Source organism: Electrona antarctica (assembly GCF_951216825.1).
Source record: "Electrona antarctica genome assembly, chromosome: 13".
In the NCBI taxonomy this organism is placed as follows: domain Eukaryota; kingdom Metazoa; phylum Chordata; class Actinopteri; order Myctophiformes; family Myctophidae; genus Electrona; species Electrona antarctica.
In genome coordinates, this window is record NC_136794.1 from 18,740,298 (window position 1) to 18,764,767 (window position 24,470).

Here is a 24,470-nt window from a genome sequence, read left to right on the forward strand (position 1 = left end):
AAAGTGTCTTATCCTTTCTCTGTTTTCCCTCTCTGACAGCATGTTAAACCACCTGTACCTGTACCTGTACTGCTGTTCTGTCATTTACTACTGTATGTATGTAAGAAGGAGAAAGAGACTACCAGTAACTGGGTTCCCCCTTACTGCACTTATCCAGTTACCAGGTACAGTACAGTACAGAGCAGACAGAGGACAGTGGCCAGACTGGAAATGAGAGAACGCGTCAGGTTAAGGTTTTTCAGGGACTTGGGAATAGCCTGGAAAATAGGGGCAGGATTCAGTATGTACAGTACTCCGTGTATGTGTATGTGTAATGTAGGTGTGAAAGGCAGTTTAAGGGCAGCACCTGAAAGCTCCAAGTCTCTTGGCTCATCCATCACTGTCAAGTGCTTACTGCTTCTATGGCCCTCCCAGACACTTTCAGCAATGAGTGAGATTTTGTGGTTCATAATTCCTATTACAGTCAGAGTATGAAAATATTAGATTGTTCATGGCCCATTGAATGAATTCACAGATGAGTTTGAAAGCTAAGAAAGATGATGTTAATACGGTGTTACTGGATCACTGCAGTGTGAGAGAACCCTCACTGGTACACAATGCTCTCTTGTAGATCTGAAGTGTCAGACTGCTACACATTCTCTTGAAAATGCAGAGTATGATAACGGCATGCTAGCTGTACATTACAGTATACATTTTGGAGCAGATGGAAAGTGTCAAGCCTGGCATTTGTTCGCTAAACCTGATTAACTCTAGATAACTTAATCTAACAGTGCTGATGTGGCAACTGAAACTCACAGGTCTAGAGATGAGGCTTGTGTGTGTTTGCAACCATTGCAGTCATATAAGCCTGATTTTTACTTGGTTGTGCGACACCACACCACGTGCAACCAAGTATAATCAAGCCTTAAGAGTTTTGATTCCACCGCATGTTTCTCTAATGCAGGACGGCTGCGGCTCACCTGCCCTGGTTGTGCTGTGCAGTGTGTTCAATCAATCCGTTGACTTCAAGTCACAGTAATGACATCATTTAATTGTGATGACAAATAATGCAAGCCAATATCTTAGTCAATAGAGAATATTACTATTTGATGTTTATCATAAAAATATAAAGAACATGAACATGTTACAATTATAAATGGCAGTTTAATTAAAACAGTTTTGTATTAATTATTGGGAACCTCTGTGTTCCTCATGTCCAAATGGTTGTCTTAGTAAAGTAACTGAAATGTATGTCACAAGGCTGCGTTGATAAATGCATGAGGCAGACCTTTGAGGTACTTAATATTAGACGAGGCCTAGAATTGTATTCATTAATTCAGAAAAGCTTTTCTTACTGCCCTTGCCCCGCACCACCCCCTCTCTCCCCATCTCTCAGTCTCTCTCGTCCACTCACAATATCCCTCTTAACACATGATGTGGTTGTGGTACATTTGATATCCTCCCCTCTTAATGGAAGATTTGATTCATTTTAACATTGTATGAAGCTGTGTCATGCTAGTGTCAATAAAAGTTGACCTTTATCCAGCGGAATTGCAGAATCGTCATTTTGAGACGCCGACGTCATTGTCACAGTACAGTACTGGGCTTTCTCTGTTAGCCTCCCCTCTGCCTATTGTTGTAGGCTAGATGTTGTAGTGTTAGTTGTGTTGCTAAATGTCTGTATCCCGGTAGTCTGTTAAATTCAGTCATGTCTGTCTTGTGAATGTGCTTGTATTGTTGCTATTGTGGGTTCCCCTCCCTTCCTCTGTAATGTGTAGAGCAGAACCTAACCACAGTTGTGTTCGTTTATTAAGCAAAGCGCTAACCTTCTAGCTGTTTTCGTTTCTTTGAGCAAAGAAAGCCTAACTGGAGTTGTGCGGTTGTGTTGAGGAAACGCCATCCCAGAGGTGGTGCTGGTGTGTTTAATCACTCTTCTGTTCATGCCCACCTGTCAGAGGACAACCCAGACAGTGGTGGAAAATATGCTCAGTCAACATAGTGAGTAAAGCCTAATTTATATTTTGTTGTACGACTGCGTACACTTGCCGGGCATACAATAACAGATTTTCAACCGAAAAATGATTGGGATTTTTATGTTGAAAATCTGGCAAGTGACACCATCGTACGACAAAGCATAAATTTGCCATACGTAGGTTTAGTGACCGTAGTGTAGATGGCATAGGCCAAGCCATTTCTCTTGATTGTTGTAGGCTACTGATCCAATCAGTAGCAGAGTATGTACCTCGGCTGGCCTCGTGTTGAAAGCCCAGCAGTGGTGGGGGAAGCCGAGCATCAGGGCTGTCTGGACTGTGGACTGAGTCATGATGATGACTGAATGTCACCAGCCAGAGGAAAATCCTCATTGCTCTAGTCTTGTGTGGCTCACATACACTGTGTAGACCTGGGCCAAATTGTACTTTAAAATATGGCTTGTTTTAAAGGTATATTCAGTGATTTCGCTTCATTCAAATTCAAAATCACTTTTCTTTTTTTTCTTCTTTTGGATAATCCTCCCTACTATAGAGTGTGCTGACCATATAAGGAGTTCCTCCCTGTCCCCAGTGAGCCCCTGGGGTCAAAAAACCCTAGTTTCAGTTTTGGTGGTGGGTGGCAAAGCCTTCATCCAATCAGGATGAGAGGGGCCTTCCTCTAATCATGTGTGGGGGCGGGCCTTGGTGCACATGCTGTTGCACTTCCCCCCACTGTAGAGCGTGTGCATGTGCACATTCTTTTACCGGGGCGGACTGGGTGGTTTTCCAAATCACCCAAATCACTGAATGCTCCTTTAACTCACCCTGGTGTCACTGAATAGGGTTTGCCACTTAGGACAATATACTAATGTGGTATACTTTTCTGTGATAGTATAGTAACGCACCTCATACTGTCTGTAGTGCTCTAATGTGGCAAACCCCACTTCATTGTCCCATTATCTAGTACTCCAAACAGGTTAAAATTATTTGCTGTTTTTCCCAGGTCTGCTAGACTTGTGTGTTTGCTGTTATTTGCAAAACTCTAACTTGGCTCTCCCCTTCCTCCCCCATCTCTGTGATTCCTGCCTGAACCTGTACAGCTGTGGTGGCTAACAGTCCGCACCTGTCCGCCTCCTCTGGCCATTCCCAGGGAATGGTCAATGGTCAGAAGTCCCTGGATCTGTGTCACAGTCCAGACGGTCGACAGCCCTCGCCTCTCACCAGCCCCCTGCTCAACGATGCCTGCAGCGTTCGCACCGATGATGAAGATGAGGTTCGGAGGAAGGTTTGTGGTCCAGTGAGGCCCCCTCTTAACAACTTTCAACCTGGCATCCCTATTTTGGGCATTTAGGTGAAAATTTTAAATAAATTCAGTTTTTCAAAAATAGTGAAAATAGCAAGCTCAGGTTACAGATCAGGTATTTCTGCTATTTTCGTACAACAAAGTATAAAATTGGGCATATGTGGTTAAAAAAACAAATGCAACAGACACAATTCTTTAAAGATACTTGGTTATATTATAACGTGTCATATTTTAATGCCTGTACTTAAAAAACACCACTGTCTCATGCTTAAAATAGCACAGGACCTAGATTACCTGTCCTAAATAACTACCCACTGGGGCATAGGCTATGTACTGTCTACTAAATCGAAGAAATGGGTTATGTGTCAGGAAATACAATTGATGGGATGGAGAAAGGGGACATGAAGCACTCATTTGCAGGCAAATGGTCCAGTTTGTGTCTCTCATTGTCTTTTGGTGTGCTTTCTCCAGAGGTTCCCAACCGACCGGGCCTACTTCATAGCAAAGGAGCTGCTGACCACGGAACGGACCTATTTGAAGGACCTGGAGGTGGTAACAGTGGTAAGATAAGACCATAGATACACCGTATTATCTGTGGCTGAATGACTGATTTTCAGTCGTGACAGTACAAATTAGGCTTAAGGCAGGGGCCCCATCCTCTCTGTCAAAACACTGCTCTCTTGTTTGTTTTCTCCTATCCTCTGGGGAGAAAACATCGATTATTCCGGTTAGCTGCCCAACCCGCAAAACATACAGTGGGAACTAGGCGATACAGGGATTTTACGGTAGCTGTGATTCTTTTTTTTCCTCCTTTTTTCCACCAGAGCAGTGGTCCAAAAAGCATTTATCCGTTGGTCTCACTCAAGGCTTTGAATAATAAATCGTGTGTGTGTGTGTGTGTGTGTGTGTGTGTGTGTGTGTGTGTGTGTGTGTGTGTGTGTGTGTGTGTGTGTGTGTGTGTGTGTGTGTGTGTGTGTGTGTGTGTGTGTGTGTGTGTGTGTGTGTGTGTGTGTGTGTGTGTGTGTGTGTGTGTGTGTGTGTGTGTGTGTGTGTGTGTGTGTGTGGTGTCCTTTCTCACTGGAGTTGACTTCCTTCTTCAGACTAGATTCTTTAGGTTTCACAGGGTTGTTATAGTGTATATACACACGCACGCCACATGCACACACACTATAATACTCACTCATAATATATGGCCACATTTTTATTTGGCCTGATCTTAGGGGAAGATGCTATGACAGCAGGATATTAAACAGGAGGGGCTTCTCATCTCCTCTGCAAACAGGGGGATGTTCTTAATAGGCCGTGTGTGAGAGAGAGACAGACAGACAGACAGAGAGCTGTGGTTCTTCTCCACAGAGTCTACAGTACATCAGCCCATTTCTGTCTTTTTAAGGGCTATAGCTTTTCTCATCCTCCTGATGTTCAGAGAAGGCCCTCCACACATCTCATAAATATTTGGGTTGGCTCCTCTCCCCATCCTTTTTCGGCGTGTGTGTGCGCATGTGTGTGTTTATGCACGTGTGTGTGCGCGCACCATTCGTTCTAGCTCTCTCTCCCGCTCCTGCTATTCTTGCTTCCCAGCTCTGTCGCTTTCTCCATTCCCTCTATATCTGTCCTTCTCCGTCTCTCGCCCACATACTGGTGCTGCTGTTAGGGTGAAGTCATCTGAAGAACAGCTGTTGCCCTCTGGTTCTCTTCCCAAGCCTCTCTTACAATGCTCTGTTTCCTCTGAGCTTCCTCGTTCCCACCTCACACTAGCTAAATAAAGCCTTTTCTCCCAAACATGCGGCACACAATGTTTCTCGTTAGCCTTAATCTGATGGGCTTGTTCTTAATGAGGTGGTCCCTGGGGATGCTGTTGAGAATGATGGGCTATCGATTACTCCGTTCATCCCTCGCAGTTAAAGGATTTAAAGGGAGGTCCTGAGGTGTGACTGCTAAACAAAAGGAACACACACAGGTTGTCCATCCAAAACACAAAACTATTGTTTTCCAATTATTATTTTATATGTAAATATTTTTTTATTTTGTCAAACATTTCTAACATTTAAAAAAAAATTAATAACAAAGGCAAACAAAAGCTGATCTACAAGCTCACAACTGAACTTGTAGATCGGCTAAAATCTGTGGTTTTGCTGTGCTCTTTCTTGGAAGGTTTTAGTGATGTTTGAAAGTTGTAGCTTCATTGGATGTAATTAATAGATAACCCGCAGTTGAAAATGTAACTAAGATAAGATTTGCAAAACTCTTTGACAAAATGTTTACTTGATGCTTTACCTCCAAAATCAAATTATTGCTGTAAATTCACTGTGTGTGTGTGTGTGTGTGTGTGTGTGTGTGTGTGTGTGTGTGTGTGTGTGTGTGTGTGTGTGTGTGTGCGTGTGCGTGTGCGTGTGCGTGTGCGTGCGTGCGTGCGTGCGTGCGTGATATCAGTCTTTTCAGGGTGCTGTAGGTAAGGATGAGGCTATTCCTGAATCTCTGAAAAGTGCCATCTTCTCCAACTTTGAGCCTCTGCACAAGTTCCACACAAGCTTCCTCAGGGAGGTGGAGCAGAGACTGGCTCAATGGTGAGAAACCAAACCGTGTGGAGCTTTGTCAATGTACACATACACTCGGACACATTTTTATGGGTCCCTTTATTGTTTTGTTGAATTAATATTTCAAAAGAGAATTCAAAAAATATTCCCAAAACTAGAAAAAGTGCCCTTCTGGGCACAGGTCTCCACCAGGAGGATAGGACTGTGTGAGATGTTTGGCAAAATGTTTAGTAGTAATATAAACATGTTTGCCTTGTATGGCAATTGGATGATTTGAGGCATTTTGTTCCAATCAACCCGTTTTGCAAAAATCAACCTGTTGGTGGCGCTATAACAGGCTAATGTGAAAAGGGTGGGATATATTCCTCAGCCTAGTAAGAAAATGTGTGAAAGATTTCACGTAAATTACATGCTGTGTTCATGATTTGAGGCTTTTGTTCAAAACGGGGCAATCTTGCAAACTGTGAAAGGCAATTGTAGCCAATTAGGGTGGAATATGAAATATCGGACAGATGCGACTTGAGCACATGACCATAGAGATACTGCGTAACGATTTGTGAGATTTTTGGACAGAATCTGGAGGAGTAATATCCAAAAATGTGTTTTACAAAAGTCGGCCTCCTGGTGGCGCTATAAAAGGCAGATGCGGAAAATGCAGGTCAAAGGTTTGTCCTTGGCCTCTAGGGAGTGTGCATGCAACGTTTCACGCAGATCGGTGCAGTTTTAGGTAACAAATGTGAAAAGCTGCCTCATGGTGGCGCTATAACAGGCCGTTCTGGAAAATGCGGGGCAGAGGTTCATCGTTGGCATCTAGGGAGTGTGTGTGCAAAGTTTGGCATCGACCGGGTTAACGGTGCCGGAGATTAGCTGGTAACGGACGGACGGAAGGACACACGGACGGACACACACACGGACGGAGTGCAAAACATACTCTCTCACCATGCCTTCGGCCTGGTGGAGACAATGAGTTACTAACCTCTGCATATGATGCACAGAAATGTAGACCTCACATTGGACAGCTGGTGGTCAGTCAGGGTGATAGAGTTGACTTTCTGGCCAAGATGCTGTAGGTCTGTATGTACTGCTGGCAGCAATGGTTCCAGCTCTGGTACCGTTGGTTCCAGCTCTTCAACCTTTTCAAGAGTATTATCATCTGAGCCACTGGGGAAAAGAAAGAAAGAAAAAACATGAGCTTGAGACAAAACTTCACCTAAATTCAATCAAATCATGAATATGACTTGAAGTAGGCCTACCCTAATGGCCTGATTCAGATTACGTTTGTTTCCAATACAAATATCCTAAAAAACAGGGTCGTATTATAAAAGGGGACTAAACAATTTGACATTCAGCGATTATAATAGTCGATCTACACATCTTGTCGGCCTTCAGATCAAGAACTGAGCCTTGCATTAAAAACAGAACACTATACTGTAGTACTCGGGTAGTGGTAAAGTGCCTGTGGTTCAAATCCACCGTGGTGCATCCGGCTTTGTCGAGCGTGATATCTCACATTTCATATTTCACAGCAGTGAAATGTGTGTGGGGATGAATCAATTGGCATATTGACTACATTGGGGAGAAAAGGGTAAATAAAAAGCAAAACAAACAAACAAATAAATTAGAACTTCTTACCCCATCTTCCGCCTCCTCATCAACTCTTGGTAGGAACTCTCACACAGGGCAGCAATCTTTCTGCCATTTAACCTCCAAAACCCTACACCTAAAGAGATTATCTATTATTAGACCAATAGACCATATCAAAAAGTGTACTCTAAAGTACTCTAAACAAACGTATGTAATGTAATATCCTCAAAGTGTATAGACTTGGCTGGAACACAATTCATGTTGTGACTTGTATTTGCTCTAAACAAACATTACAAATCCCATAGACTTGGCTGCCATATGACGTAATCTTCAATCAAAAGTCATGCCTTGACCACCAAAATATTATATAAGTGTATAATATAATAATAATATATAAGTTAAACAACAAATTCAATATGTTAGCTAATTCGACAAGTCCAGGACAAGAATTGATATACAAAGGATATTACAGTAAAAAACCCAACTGTGTAATTTTAGATTTTAGTTGGCTAGTCAAAAATAGCAGATATAAAAGCTCACATCACATCACTTCGAGCTAGCACATCTGCTATGTTTTTGAACATTTTACAAAAACCTTGAAAATGTGACTGAGAACTACTGATTTAGAAGGCATTTTGTAGAATCTACAATGTCTTACAATATTACATACCGGTTGTCCTGCTCCCTTGTCCATTGCATAGGACCACATCTTCATGTCCTATTGATATTATCCTATTGAGAGAGAGAGAGAGAGATCACATCACAACACATCACATCACATCACATCACATCACATCACATCACATCACATCACATCACATCACATCACATCACATCACAACACACACACACACACACACACACACACACACACACACACACACACACACACACACACACACACACACACACACACACACACACACACACACACACACACACACACACACACACATTGATTTAGGTAAAGTACAAACCTTGACCTGGTTTGGACTGCAGGTCCTCCATGGCCAGCAGAAGCTGCAGACCTGACGAGAGAGGGCTTGGATGGAGGGTTGACAGGCCGGCTGGCAGGCGATAAGGAGTAGGACAGTGTAGGGGCGCCTGGGAGACGAGCCAGTCGGAATAACACACGGATGGCATATACAGAGATGAAAGTAATTAGTGTGGTTGTCTAACAGGGCAACCAGACTATAGTAATTGCCCGACTTTGGTTATAGCTAGCATTCCTTACTTCACAGGAATCCAATGAGATGAATGCATAATATATCTACCCTTCCTTCACCCACCTGTGCATGTGCTAGGAATCATCGTCAGCAGATCTTTCCACTTAAATGACTCAAACTCCTGCCTTCCCAGCTCCTCCAGTGTGTTCAGGATATGTTCTCTAAGAGTCTCCATGGTTGATTTCTGGTACAAAAAAAGAGAATGTTCAGCCCAATTTAAACTTAGGCTATTTGAAAATAGAAGATCTACAAGCTCACAACACGCCACGATACAAAGTGTTGTGAGGTTGTAGAGCTATTAAACATATTTGACTATTAATAATGTAAATCTGAGGAGTAACTCTAAAGCTATCAAATAAATACAGTTACAAATAAATTACAATATTTGCATTTTGAGATGTAGTGGAGTATAAGTATTAGGTAGGCTACATTTACTCCAGTACAGTACTGGAGCAAATGTCTTTAGTTACTTTCCACCAGTAGTAATATTCCCCCAACCCACTACAAAGCAATTGAACTTACATGCTGTTGCCTCCCTGGTCATCCGATGTGGTCTCCAATACTCTAATAAGTAGAAGTACAAAAAAATGTTAGAGTAAAAGTATAGAAGTCAAAGTATAATTTCAAATAAAGTATATACAGTGTAAATGTCACATGTGAACTCCACACTAACAGACAGCAATGTAAATGATCTCCACCTCAAACAAGCTTTATAAGAGTGAGAGGGGGAGACAGAGAGAGGGAGGTGACTAGCCTCGCGTTGCGATACTAATAGGGGCATATATGCAATAGGGGCGGGTTTAGTGTGGCTGCACCAGGCTAGGAGGTGACAATGATGATTGATTGAGTTAAATGATCAAAGTCATCTTTAATCAAGAACAAGAGCATTCATTGTAGTGCCAGTGGATGGTTAGTACGGTAACTACATTTACTCAAGTGCTGTACTTTTAATGTACTTTTACTTTACTTGAGTATTTCAATGCCTTATACATACTTTCTACTAAGAGGCCTAATGTTGTATGTTTTACTACATTATTTGACAGCTTTAGTTACGAGTTCTCACATATTTAGATTTAATCATCAATGAAATGATTAATCAAAAAAATCACACCCGTGTGAAGAGAGAGGCACTCTCATCAACATACATCATCTCATTCTGGCCAATCACAATTTGTGTCCTCACCTTTGTCTTCAATGTTTGTGTTTTGCAAACTTGGAAATAAATACTAAATATTAAAAAGAGAGAATTATTTCCCCATGCTCCCCCACCATACACAGGACCCCTCCCACAGCCCATCAAAGTCTCTAGATTGTCCACTGTCCTGTAATAGGCATGTTGAACCCTGAGGCGGGCTGCCACCAGTCCTTGCATCACTTGCACAGGGTCTACAGACCCCAACCCCCGGATTTTGTTTTTCCTGCTAATCCAGATGGCCAGCTTAGCCACCCCTGACATAAAGTTCATAAGCACATGGACACTTTTCTTCTTGACAGAGTATTTTGGACCAAATAACTTGTGCGTGTGTGAGCATGTTCGGGGGGGGGGGGGGGGCTCAGTTCCAGTAATAAGCAGGTTTTATTTATTCATCGTCTGTTGATGAGAGACTAGCCAATAAGACAAGACAATGAGACAATGTGCCAGTGGGTTCAGAACTCTGTGGGTGAGAGAGAGAGAGAGAGAGAGAGAGAGAGAGAGAGAGAGAGATGGACGAATTATGGCTTGTGCCAAGTGTGCACGTGCACAGGGGCCCTGCGCCAATGGGAGCCCTTGGATTCTGAATGTCTTCAAAGTCATGCTTCCAACAAGCTTTGAACTGAGCAGATAAATATCTGCAGACATCCTTGGCAGACATAGTCTACAAAAGGGAGAATACATTTTTATTGTGAATACAAAAAAATCTCAACTGAGAAACCAACATCGGATGTTTACTAAGTGGAAATGCAAACTGCTAGAAATTACATGTCAAACCACTGAACCAGTGCTGGACTGATCATAACAATGTTGTGGAATATAAGCATAAAGCATTTAAAAGTTAACAGGAATGTGCCTATAAATTGTACAGCACTTGAGAAAGTGAAATTAGTTAGTTTCTACCACTGATGTAAATAAGACTGCTTGTTCAAACTGAGGGCGGAAACCATGCATCTCCATATGTAAACTAAGCCCCATAACTGTTGCTTAAAAGTAGCGTTATCGGCCAATCTACAAGCCATTTGCCACTTTTCAATTAGTTATTAGCGGTGATGGGTGCGTCTGTTACTGTGGATGTTGTGTCAGGTGGGTGGAGTGTGTAAATGGCTACTTGGGTTGTACAGGAAACCCTGTACAACCCAAGTAGCCATTTACATACCCCACCTACCTGACACAACCATGACACAACATCCACAGTAAACAAACACCGCTCAGAGCATTTCTTGGAGAACTCTGCAAAGTTGACAGATGTCCCTGGGTGCTTCTTCTTGTGTTCTTCACGGCACGTCTGGACGAAGTAAGCATAAGAGGAGGTCTTTCCACGGGGCTTGTTTGGGTCCTTGGCCATGTTTGCAAAATATCTATGAAAGAGCATATTTTACATTTGAGTACTTTTTCCAACCCTGGTTCTCAGACGGGGGGACGGGGGATGGGGGGCTGGGGGGATATAGGGTCTTTGACATGGAAATACTGCGAGAAGAACCGCAGGCGTTTAAATGCTGGTGGAACTGTTGCTGTTGCATTTGAAAAGCAAAGCACTGCAGCACTCCACCTAAAACAATAGGCAGCTTCTTAAATTAAGTGAGCTGACACCTGTGTGTGTGTGTGTGTGTGTGTGTGTGTGTGTGTGTGTGTGTGTGTGTGTGTGTGTGTGTGTGTGTGTGTGTGTGTGTGTGTGTGTGTGTGTGTGTGTGTGTGTGTGTGTGTGTGTGTGTGTGTGTGTGTGTGTGTGTGTGTGTGTGTGTGTGTGTGTGTGTGTGTGTGTGTGTGTGTGTGTGTGTGTGTGTTCATGGGCCTATCTGTCTCTATGGGGGGAAGAATGTATGGACCTATCTGTGTCTGTGTCTCTCTGGGGGGCGGGGGGGGGGTATACAGAGGTGGGAACAGGGTTGGGAGATAAGAGAGAGAGAGGGACAACTAGAAAAAGTGCCCTTCTGGGCACAGGTCTCCACCAGGAGGATAGGACTGTGTGAGATGTTTGGCAAAATGTTTAGGAGTAATATAAACATGTTTGCCTTTGATGGCAATTGGATGATTTGAGGCATTTTGTTCCAAAAATGTGTTTTGCAAAAATCAACCTGTTGGTGGCGCTATAACAGGCCAATGTGAAAAGGGTGGGATATATTCCTCAGCCAGGTAAGAAAATGTGTGAAAGATTTCACGTAAATTGCATGCTGTGTTCATGATTTGAGGCTTTTGTTCAAAACGGGGCAATCTTGCAAACTGTGAAAGCCAATTATAGCCAATTAGGATGGAATATGAAATATCGGACAGATCCGACTTGAGCACATGACCATAGAGATACTGTGTAACGATTTGTGAGATTTTTGGACAGAATCTGGAGGAGTAATATCAAAAAATGTGTTTTACAAAAGTCGGCCTCCTGGTGGCGCTATAAAAGGCAGATTCGGAAAATGCAGGTCAAAACTTTGTCCTTGGCCTCTAGGGAGTGTGCATGCAACGTTTCACGCAGATCGGTGCAGTTTTAGGTAACAAATGTGAAAAGCTGCCTCATGGTGGCGCTATAACAGGCCGTTCTGGAAAATGCGGGGCAGAGGTTCATCGTTGGCATCCAGGGAGTGTGTGTGCAAAGTTTGGCATCGACCAGGTTAACGGTGCCGGAGATTAGCTGGTAACGGACGGACGGAAGGACACACACACGGACGGACACACACACGGACGGAGTGCAAAACATACTCTCTCCCCATGCCTTCGGCCTGGTGGAGACAAAAAGCAAAGAAACCAAGTTCAATGTTTTTTTTTCAGTAATTTCATGAAGAAATCAAAGGACAATCTAAGAAATTCCATATATCATAAAACAAATGTTTAAGAAGTAGTGAAAATAGTCGATCTACAAGCTACAAGCGTTGTGAGCTTGTAGATCTGCCGTTTAGGTCTCAGGCAAAAGTCTAACCTCTCTTTTAAGTCACAAGCTAAAAAGTTTGGGAACCACTGCCCTAAAACCATCACTTACAGACTCACCGCCGCAGGGCTGAGTCGGCTGACTGACAACGTGGACAGTTGGCTTGCTGTTCGGATCTCTTCGGAACGATTGATCATAATTCCTGACCCTTATTTAATGAGCATTATTGGCGTACAGTCTCTGAGGGCTCGCCAGAACAACCCCCCTTCCCACTACCCCCCCCTTAAAAGACCTGAGGTGCTGGCGTCTCCATGGCAACCGCTGTGCCGCATCAAGGCTTGCCTTTTCTTGCCTGTGGGCTTCTACTGTCTGATCCTCTTAATGATGTTGATGTATCACATAGACACACACACACACACACACACACACACACACGTCCGCAGACTGTGACACATAAGGCCTGACAGGCTGACAGGAGTTAAGGATATGGCCTTTAGCCACAGACATATTTTTTATTTCAATTCCTAATGTCACTACGTCAATGTGAGACCTCTGGAATCAGAATGAAAGTGACTAAAGTTGAGCCTCTTTGAAAGTGACTAAAGTTGAGCCTCTGGTGTTGACAAGGACCACAGTCAAATGAGTAGAGCATGTACAGTATTACTACGTTTAACTCCATAGCTACTTTGCATAATTAAAATATCTTCTAGCCTTCTTGTTGACCAGAAGTAGAGCAGAGCTACTTAATAAAAAGGTTATGTTTATTTTTTATTTTATTTATCCAATGTTTATTTTTTTTCAGTAGGCTATGCTGTCCGAAAATTACAGACATTTTGCATGAAATCCACTGAGGCAGGCCATTCACATTTGCATGTGGATGGGTTACATTTTGCTCAAGGGAGACACCTGCTGGTGATGCTGGTCAATTAAGTTCAAACTTGATTGGAATTAATCTTGAGTGAACACTGATGCTTTCTTGAGCAATCAATAGGCTTTATGCACTGTTCTTTTCTGTAGGAGTTTACAGAGGCCAGTAGCTCTATACAATTTAAAGCATGAGAAGTGCTGATGCGTTCTCTTCTTCAGGGAAGGGCGTTCCAATGCTCACATCAAAGGAGACTATCAGCGAATTGGTGATGTCATGTTGAAGAACCTCCAAGCCCTAAAGGTAAAAAGCTAACTATCATTATCATCATAAAGCTCACAAATGCTTCAATATTGTAATGGAAAGGGCATACCATATAATGTCAATGTTGTTGGTTTGATTCCGGTTCAGAGAAAATATTTGTTCTGTATTAGACAAGTGGTTCTCAAACTTTCTTCATTAAAATTTGTTTTTAACTAAGTACCCCACTTCAGCAGCACATAACATTATTCCTGATACTGACTGTGACACATTTGTGGTGTCCTGTCTTCAATTATCTATTTTATGTTATTTGTTGGCCTTTTGATGTTAGAAACTAACTTAGGCCAGTTCTAAAAATGATGCAGTGACTGAGCTGGCAACTAGTTTTATATTACCGGTTTGCAATTACAATTGCTTGTATTAAAAATATATATGCTATAAAGATTTTTAACTGGTTTCATGAACTTGGGATACATTTTTCCTGGTCAATATCACATCAAAACAAAACAAAAAAGAACATTTGGAACTTTCTTAATACCCCCTAGGGGTACTAGTATCCAATTTAACAAAACTAGCCACCTAGAAATGTAATGCTGATTGCTGACCGTGTTAGTATTCATTCCTGTCCACCTTAGCCCCTGACGGCAAACCTCCAGAAGCAGTCGGAGGCCCTGGTGGAACTGGAGAAGGTGTGCCGGGGGTCTCGCAGGTTGGAGGGCCTATGCAGGGACTTTGAGCTGCAGAAGGTGTGCTACATCCCCCTCAATGTCTTCATACTACGGCCGCTGCACCGTCTCATGCATTACAAGCAGATTTTGGAGCGCCTGTGCAAGCACTACCCACCAACTCATGTGGACTTCAGGGACTGCAGAGGTACTCGCTGACTGTACTGTTTTTATTATATGTTGACACTTGCTTTGGCAATGTAAACCACGTACAGTATGGTTTCTCATGCCAATACAGCTCATTTGAATTGAATTGAATTGACTGTACTGTACCGTACGTGCCTTCATGTTCAAACAGGCATGTCTCAGGGCGACCTGATAAGCGAATGGTTAGCTAGGGGCACATACAGTATCACATGGTCTCCAATGCATGACTGCGAGCACACTGGGCAAGACCTACGCTGTAGACGCTATCATTTGTTTTGGGAGGAAGTTGCAGGATTTTGGCGGAAGTACCGCTCAAGGAAATGACGTTGATGCTTTACAAATCAGTTTACATTCTCCGTGAATGAGACAAGTGTTGTGATTGGTCGGAATTATATCTTATCCGGGGAAAATACATCTGACGGATGTTCCGGACCGACACTTCCGCAGATAGCGTCTCTGCCTTAGGTTGTGACCAGGCTTTTCTCTTCGCAGATGAATAAGCCTGGGACCGAGGCTAGACTGCGAGTCCCTGGTTCAGGTTCCATCCAGACCATTTGCTGCATGTCACTCCCCTACTCTCTCTCGTCACTCCCCTACTATCTCCCCCCTACTCTCTCTCCCCCCCTACTCTCTCTCTGTTTCCTGTCTGTATACACACTGTATACGTATCAAATGAAGGCTCAAGGAAAAAAGTAAACTAAAAACATGCCTATCTCCAGTACAACATCACACCATGTCGCCTTTTCTCTGACTGATCGCTTCTCTTGCTAGCTGCTTTTCCCCTGGCTGGGGAAAAGCCATTTCTAATGGCCTTTTCTCCATCTCGTCTCTTTTATTTCTAATGTAATTTTCTCCAGCTGGTCTCTTTTATTTCAGTAGCCTTTCTCCAGCTTTTCTCTTTTATTTCTAATGGCCTTTTCTCCGGTTGGTCTCTAGCTGCTCTGGCAGATGTGTCTGAGGTGGTGGAACAGCTTCAGGAAAGCATGATGAAGATGGAGAACTTCCAGAAGCTACTGGAGCTTAAGAAAGATTTGATTGGCATTGAAAATCTTGTCATTCCTGGGCGGGTGAGTTCAAGGACCGAGCATCTGCCTTCATTCATTGTCCTCAATATTTCATTTTTACGAGGTTAACTTTGTCCTGTTTTATTCATTAATGTCTTTGTCCTCCCCTTTCTGTTATTAAGGAGTTCATCAGGTTGGGCTGTCTCAGCAAGCTGTCTGGAAAAGGCCTCCAACAACGAATGTTTTTTCTGGTAACAACTGCCTCTGAGATAAAAATAAATAAATTAAATGTCATTGGAAAAATATATTCAAATAAATGTGACACATTTACAAGTATGCTTCACTTACATACTGTAGCCTCAGGAAGATAACTTCTGGTGGTTTATATATAGATATGAACTTTTCTCCTGCCTGGTCATTTACAGCTACTGTATGGTGTCGGTAGAAATATAATTTAGTCAAACAAGACATTCATCATTTGGAAACCTCAGGGTCTAAAAGATTGGAAATGTATGCCATTATAGCTATGTAATATTTATTTTGTACAGAGCCATCTTACATTGTTCTTGAGGTCTGTGCAGTCAGATCAGATACCATTTCTGGTGTGGGCTATTTAATACATAAATGCATGGTGGTAACAGTCATTACATTCCTATCTAAGATGAATAAAGGGTAAGTGAATTTAGACCACTACTTTAGAATGTCTCTCTTGTTCTCTGTCAACAGTTCAATGACGTCATTTTGTACACAAGTAGAGGGATGACGGCCACCAATCAGTTCAAAGTGCACGGGCAGCTGCCACTCCATGGCATGACAGTAAGTGTTGTCCTGCACTGTCACCCATATAGAAGTGCATAGTGTGCATACCACTGTCACCAGCCTGTAATAACTTAGCTAACACTGCATGCTCTGTCTAGACTTGGGCGATGTGACTTGAAATATTCATAGGTGAATCAAACATTGATATTCTGCATGTCTACATCTAATCTTTCTTGGGTACATAATTAATCCTTGTACCTCAATGTTTTGTTTTATGTTTTTATTGAATTAAATCAGACTTCAGAGTAAAACAGGTTAATGGAGATGCAACATTGAAAGTCAAAAAATCGATTGTATCGTTCATTAACCACTTAAGCCCTATATACTTTTCTGTACAGCAAATAACGAGAATAACAGATCTGCTATTTTCGTCGAATGTTCGCCCATCTTTGCCAAACGTTCTTCTATTTTGACATGCCCAGAATAGGGATGTGCGGGTTCATGTTCGAGAGATGGATATATTGTCCAGCCTTACATCTGTCTCTCTCTCATGTCTCCTGACTCTCTCTTTTTAACCTCCCCCTCTCTATTTCAGTCCTTGCTTGTCCTAGATACTCATTCTCTTTCTCTCATGCATTTTCTGTCTTTTCTTTTCCAGATCAGAGAGAGTGAGGATGAGTGGGGTGTGCCTCATGCATTCACCCTGGTTGGGCAGCGGCAGTCGGTTGTTGTAGCAGCAAGGTGAGAACATAAGACTGTCTGGACCCGAGATCTGTATCCATTTATTTGGTGAAGACGTTCTAAAAGCAGAGACATTATGTAACTCATTGCATAGTAGGGCATTAACGAGTTGAGATTTTAACAGGGGGCGGGTGGAGGTGCGCACGCTCAACGGAGCATGTCAAACAAAGCACTGCGCACACAGTGGCCTCTCCAATATGGCACATGTATGTATCATCTATATGGCAAAGCGCTGATTATCAAAACATAAAAATGTAATAGTAAATACTAAACAGTGCAGGCCCAAAGGCCACCCTCAAACCGTGTCCAGTCCCCCGGTGGCTTTGCCCAGTCGGCTTCGGTGGACAGTTTGCGGCCCTGCACTCGCATAGGTGGGGCCCGCGCCACGTCCGGCCGCTCGTCTCTGGGCTGGAAAGGCTCGGGATGAAGTTGGCTCGCCCCGGCCGAGCTTTATACTTGGATGCAAGAAGGCGGCTCTTCGGTTCACGGGCCTCTGCTTTTGTGAGGGAGAATGTGCCACCTGACTCTGTTATGCACAATGGACCAGTGATTGATCTATGGCTATGTTCCATTGTGCCTGTTGTATTCAATTGTTATGCCTAATTACACTATTATGCCAATTATTATAAATTACATACACGCCTGAAGGTTATTAGATATTTTGGTCTGAGCAGTGCAGGCTGTGTGTGTGTGTGTGTGTGACCCGAATTCGACCCCAATAGCTGACTGCTCAGTGTGAATGGCCTGGCTGCTCAACAGTGTGTGACCCGAATGCGACCCCAATCATCTGCAGGGGTCAATGGGTCGTGCTACAGATGTACAGTCGTACTCTAAACAGACATATTTATCACAAAAGGTTGTTTCGTGATGGTTTGGCCCTCCCACTGCCACACCCCTTTTTTGGAAGATGTAATTACAGTTAATCTGCTGTTCTTTGGGTCATGACCAACTTTTCCAAAAAAAAAAATTCCGTGCAAATTTGTATGTCTACTTGGAAGTTATACACATTTTATGATAGGCCACTCCCATTGCATTTGCCCCACCCCTTTTAGCCAATTGGTATGGAAGCACCTGACCTTCATGCAACATTTCAGCCTCCTACAGCAAATATTGTAGCTGCTAGAGAGTCGTTTAGGAAGATTTGACCAGCTGCTGGCGACCATTTTGAAAAATGGCTGCCACGCCCACCAGGATGAGAATTTGGGATGGCCCAATATCCAGTTTTGTTCTCAATATATCTGTCAACACTTCTGCCAAATTTGGCGCTTCTATCATAAAATGAACGATAGGTTAGCTATGCCGCCTCGCTAGAACCCCTGGTTTAGGCAGTTACTTGAATGTGCGCTTAAGGGTACAATGTCCTGTTAAAGGACTAATGATCTTTGCTGGACAGACATCAACCGTTGTGGGGTCACATGATGTAATGTACAGTATCTTTGTCCACTCTGAGCACCTGTATCCATATGTGTGTCTTTAGTTCTCTGTCCGAGATGGAAAAGTGGATGGAAGACATTAAAATGGCAATAGACATGGCAGAGAGCAGCAACGGCCCTACGTCTGACCTGCTGGCCAGCAGTCTGATTGAAAACAGTAAGTTGGTTACATACTGTACACGGCTACACGCACATTACTGACCCGGCTGATTACCACGCACGCAACATGGTGGAATCTACAAGCTCACAACCCGTCATGAGCTTGTAGATCTGTTCATTTTGATGCACGACACTGGCACAGGATGTCTTTTCTCTCACATAAGCACGACTAAATGGATATTACAGTAAACCTTTCACATCCTGGGAATAATGCCTGTATAAAAGACTTCCATCCAGTCATCAGTATGAATATAACTGTTTTAAAGAATGATATAAATACAGTATATCATCGCTGTAGGCTTCCTTGTTTCTCCATATTTCATCGTTGTATGTTTTTGAGTACCAACAGGTGATAATGTGGCGCTGTTGAGCACCCGTGCACAGTGTGAAGGGGTGCAATACTTAGTTTAGACTAGTCATTGGTGTGCACAGGTGCATGATGGGAAGCTGAGTTTTTAGTGTTAGTGTAACGGGATCCGCACGTAATTCCGACGGAGCATTAGTCCGACATCGAACATGTGCTGCTCCTGTGCTTGCGGTTATGGTTAGGTTAGGGTGTGAGGTAGGTTGTCGTTTGTTGGACCAATGACTAGTCTGAACTAAGTACTGTGCACTGGTGCATGAGCGTCAGTCCGACAACTAATAGTCTGACAGTCAATAGTCCGACAACCAATAGTCCGACAACCCAACAGCACCACTCAATTCTCGCCTTAAATGGGATGGCCAAAATAGGGACAACAGGTTGAAAGTGATTAAGTCTAATAGCAACAGCTTGTGACTAAATAGTAACTTCATTGGACCTACTAGATTCTAGAACACAGGTAATCTTTTCCTCCCTGATTTCCTGAAAAGTCAATATTTTGAACACACAAGGTTTCCACCTGACAGCGACGACATAAGACTGCACATGCATGAAACTACAGCTGAGTTGGAAATGTGTCTTTGTGTGCGTGTGTGTATGTTGTCGTTGTTGTTCTTTTGCTTCCACATCGTCCCAAGTCATTCTTCTAGTAGTAACAGCCTCATGACTTTCCCAGAATGCCCAGAGGACTCCTCGGTGGAGGCAGAGTCCGAGGACGACATGACGACGTCACGCACCTCCCTGGAGAGGCCCACCCCACACCGTGGTAACACCACGGTGCATGTGTGCTGGCACAGGAACACCAGTGTGTCCATGGTGGACTTTAGCATAGCTGTGGAGGTACCGGCAAAGAAATAACATCAAATAAAAACCTCAGCCTTAACCTCAGAACCTGCCCCTCTCTCCCTTCCTACTCTGTTCTCTCTTCTTGTCTCTGTATCTTGAGTATGTGCTGTATCTCCTCTCTTGGTTAGCGTGGTGTACTGTAACCTGTCTGGTGGGAACAGAATCCTTCAGTGCTGTATCCTCCCACACTGTCTAAGCTGCACTGATCTCATCGCTGCTTGTGTATCATTTTCTCTTTTAGTTTTCCAAATGCTTTCAAAGCGTAAAACATAAAAGAGAAAGAAATACACAAAACAAATTATTATCAAATGACGTATACAGTATTATGTATAGGCTCCCGCAGGCTCATAAAACATCTATATTTCCGATTCTGTGTGCTAATAAACTAACCATTTGAGACAGATATGAACTGCTTTGTCTTGTGCATTATGAATATGTATTTAAATCATAATGCAGTCTTCGCTTATGGGCATGGTGAGCTGCACTGCAGAGTTGCTATTTCCACCAACATTCTTCCTTTTTTTGGTGGGGGGGTAACCGGCGTGACATTGTTCTCTAAACCAGCTGTGTCTTTCCTCTGTGGTTCTTGTCCTCCTTTTCCCTCTGACCGTCTGTATTTATAAATAGTATGTAAATGTGTGCTAGATGTCATCATCTCATAATTTCAGAACCGATCGTGCTTAGGATGTAGCATTGCTGCAGCCCAGCTATTGGCTATATTCATATGGTGGCCATTTTGTGCTTATGTCTGATGGGGATTCCTATCCCCCCATGAGTACGATGTAAAAACAAAATTACTGCCATATGGATATGGTTCAGATCTAGTTCTGCTCTCGTGGTAACCACGTCCTCTTCACAGCCTTGCCTGGACACACCGTCGGCCCCTGTGTTGTCCCTTACACTGCATGCACGTGTGACACCTACTCAGCTTCTGTTTCTGTCCCTCCTTCCCTGTCTTTCTTTTCTTCTGTCCTCCCTGTCTCTTCTACCTGTGCGTCTGTGCATCATCCATGGTAGAGGACCCTAGCCCAGTCAATGAGGGTGTGGCCCCCGTGGTGGGGCCCGCCAGTGGCCAGGGGGGACCTGTACCTCTGGCTCTTATCTGCTGGTACCGAGTTCAGAGCCTCTCCTTTAGTGAATCCTGCACGAGTCTAGAGGTAAAGGAGCCAGGGGCAGACAGGAGGAGGGCCGCTTTGCTCACAAAACTGTAGTTCTTGATAATTCACTTTATTTGTGTGGCTCTTCAGTATATGTTTTTTTTGTTTTGTGTTTTAAACCAAGTTATAAAGTGCTTCATAGATAGAATGTATGCTTTCAATTCAGTTACTCCCAAGCCTCATTGTATATAGATCAGTGATGTTGCATTGATTGGTTTTATATTATATTACATCATTATTACTTTTGAGCCGCAGCATCAGGGCAAAATAGGTAGTAAGTAGTATAATAGTTGACAGCCGATACGTCGTCAATAGCAGTTATCAAGTATATGTACTAAAAGTACAAAACTATTCTCAGTTCAGTTACACAGCATAGAGACATCTTGTTGATATAGCTTTTCAGATACACCACGTAGCAGGTAGATTTACTGGGCCTTTGATAATTATAGATACAATTTTGGGGGCTGGGCAGCTATACTGCCAGTTCCTCTTGTTTTCATTACTGTAGGTCAACATGCATATATCCCAGCTATGTTATTCAGAATGTCCCATTATTTGTAGCTTGTCATTGATTTCTTTTTTTTTAATCCTCTGTAGAATCAGCTGTCAGGAAACCTATTGAGGAAGTTCAAAAACAGCAACGGTTGGCAGAAGCTCTGGGTGGTCTTCACGAACTTCAGCTTGTTTTTCTACAAGACATACCAGGTGAGGACACTTGCTCCCATATTTATTCTCCTTTCCAATATTTACCCTCCTCTGCCCAAGAACATCACATCTCAATGTAGAATGTTAAATCTGCCTGCCATGTTTTTAGAGGTTTTTCCCATGTGACTTTATTAATTGACTGTTGGCAATCACACTCAATAGCTGTTTTTGAATTTTTACACAGAAATGTGTTGCATAATAAATCTGTTGCAAAAACGATAAAAGGAGGGAGATCACTAATAATGCAAAACTAGAAAGGTCGCAATTTTAAAAAATTGCAAAGTGTGGTTGCCGCAGTCACTTACATAGTCTCAACTCAAAAATACTTGAGTTGGACTTTTAGATCTTCCCATGTTAAGTGAATGGGGAAAATGAATTCACTAATTAATTAATATCAATTAAACTATACAACATTTCTCTTAGCAATGAGCAATCACACCATTACCGATGAAGTCGTCGATTTGACATATGGCTCAAGTGCGTCCAGGTCAAAACTGTGGGAGGAGTAGCGTTTCAAAAAAAGTCTTACTCCAGTAAAAATAAAGTGTTACAATTACAATAGTCTGGTTGCCCACACTAATGAATGAAAAGAAAAGGTAAGGGGAACAATAGTATGGTTGCCCATAGGCAACCACACTAATAAAGTGTTACAATTACAATAGTCTGGATATTTTGACACTACTTTTCTTTCACTTAAAGGAGGAAACTGATGACAAAAAGATACAAAAAGAGAGAACTATGACTCATTTCGACTTCATGTTGACATATCCGTGGTGCAGTAGATCATATCATGGAGATGCGGTCCGGTACGCTCTTAACCCATTTAGACCTGAAGACGTTTCTGCAAATGTCTTCTAAATCCTGACAGTTTTCTGAAAAGCCTATGTTTCTATGTCAGTCGTTCTTAAAGTTTTTCATGTCAAGGACCCCAAAAATATATGTAATTGGCCGCCGACCCCCATCTGAAAATATGTTGTTCCAGGGATCCCCCATGAAGCAAAGATTGAGTTAAAAACGATCGCTCTGACAGAATATATATTCAAAGATTTGCATGAAATTTTAACGGTAATATCGTATATCGTATCGATATCGCAATATTTGGCATAAATACAGAGATATGAAATGTTGTCCATATCGTGCAGCCCTACTTGTAATCCAGAGCCCATAGAGTATAGACAGAGTTACGACAACTCCGTTCACTTCATGGGGCCAGTCCTCTTCTACATAGACTTCTATTGGCGAATAGGGACACCGGAAGTTTACAGAATCTATTGTAGTCGAGGGCTCGCGCGAGTACATGAACCACGTGACCGGGCTGTTTTCTGCCCCCTCAATGTCGCAACTCTGTCTATACTCTATGGCTCTGTTGTAATCCAAACGTACATGCGTGTGGGGATAGGGTGGCCTGGCTGGGTGTATGACTTGACTACCGCGGCCTGAATGATTCAGCCCTGCAGCCCTGGTGTGAGATATGATCTGGACAACAGATGTCAATATGAAGTTGAGGATAACATTGACCACTTCTGTGTTTTAGTCATACTTCTCTCTCCTTTCTTTCGTAATCTTTTTTGTCATCAGACGGACAGCTTGGTCATATACTTCTCTCTTTGTTGACGTTTTGTTAACTCATCCTCCTGCCGTTAACCCAGTGGTGGAAAGTAACTAAGTACATTTACTCAAATACTGTACTTAAGTACAATTTTGAGGTATTTGTACTTTACTTGACTGTATTCCAATTTCCAATACATTTACATCTACTCCACTACATCTCAGAGCCAACATTTGTACTTTTACTCCACTACAATTATTTGAAAACTTTAGTTACTAGTTAATTTGGAGATTTACATTTTGATTAGAAAAACATACATTACTGTAACCACTTCAACCCTATATACATTTCGACCCATTGAAAATAGCTGATCTACAAGCTCACAATGCATCGCATCGCGATGCATTGTGTGCGACCTCTCTTTTCTATTCAAATATGAATATAAACTGGAAATTTTGAAAAAGTGCAAAGTGTGGTTGCCGCAGTCGCTTACATAGGCCCCTCCCACTAATATTGCCAGCCAATTACAATGTCGCGTCACCCCTGTGATCATGTGTAAGTAATTCGAGGGGATTTATGCCCCCAAAAATCATGTTTTTTGCGACAAACGGTTACAATTTTTGCATTTGTGGCGCCCCCTATGGATGAAAATGGAATTGCTTTTGGCTTTTAGTTGATTAAACCACCCACGACATTTGATTCAAATTTGGAATTGATTGGATAAAATTCAAAATGGCGGAAAATCTATCATGGCCTATCGTGGCCTATATGGTGAGATGCGTCATGACCCAAGAAAGCCAGGGAAAAAATATTATTTATTTTACGACCTACGGTTCAAGAGTTATAAGCCAAAACGTAAAGTGGGCTGTTATAGCGCCACCATGAGGCCGACCGATAACATTATAAGTTGATTAATTTTAGTAATTATTATGAACCTACCCTCCAAGTTTTGTAACTATAGTGATTACAGTCTCTGAGGAAAAAATACTTGAATGTGAGAAAATGCGAAAAATCGCATTTTCCCATTCATGTCAATGGGGAAATTGAATTCACTAATAAATTAATATCAATTAAACTATACAACATTTCTCTTCAAAAAATACA

At 42.6% G+C, this 24,470-nt stretch overlaps 1 protein-coding gene across 1 annotated transcript in view; it reads left to right on the forward strand.

Moving 5' to 3' along the window:
• The window catches only part of LOC306935302 (FERM, ARHGEF and pleckstrin domain-containing protein 1), an 81,267-nt gene that overhangs the window by 52,882 nt on the left and 3,915 nt on the right, over window positions 1–24,470 (forward strand). The window contains exons 14-25 of the mRNA XM_079518285.1: window positions 3,050–3,234; window positions 3,724–3,813; window positions 5,686–5,819; window positions 13,741–13,822; window positions 14,416–14,653; window positions 15,589–15,719; window positions 15,839–15,907; window positions 16,383–16,472; window positions 17,074–17,156; window positions 18,634–18,746; window positions 19,786–19,949; window positions 21,710–21,817. Coding sequence (XP_079374411.1) covers window positions 3,050–3,234; window positions 3,724–3,813; window positions 5,686–5,819; window positions 13,741–13,822; window positions 14,416–14,653; window positions 15,589–15,719; window positions 15,839–15,907; window positions 16,383–16,472; window positions 17,074–17,156; window positions 18,634–18,746; window positions 19,786–19,949; window positions 21,710–21,817 — 1,487 coding nt within the window. The remainder of the gene's footprint in view (window positions 1–3,049; window positions 3,235–3,723; window positions 3,814–5,685; window positions 5,820–13,740; window positions 13,823–14,415; window positions 14,654–15,588; window positions 15,720–15,838; window positions 15,908–16,382; window positions 16,473–17,073; window positions 17,157–18,633; window positions 18,747–19,785; window positions 19,950–21,709; window positions 21,818–24,470) is intronic.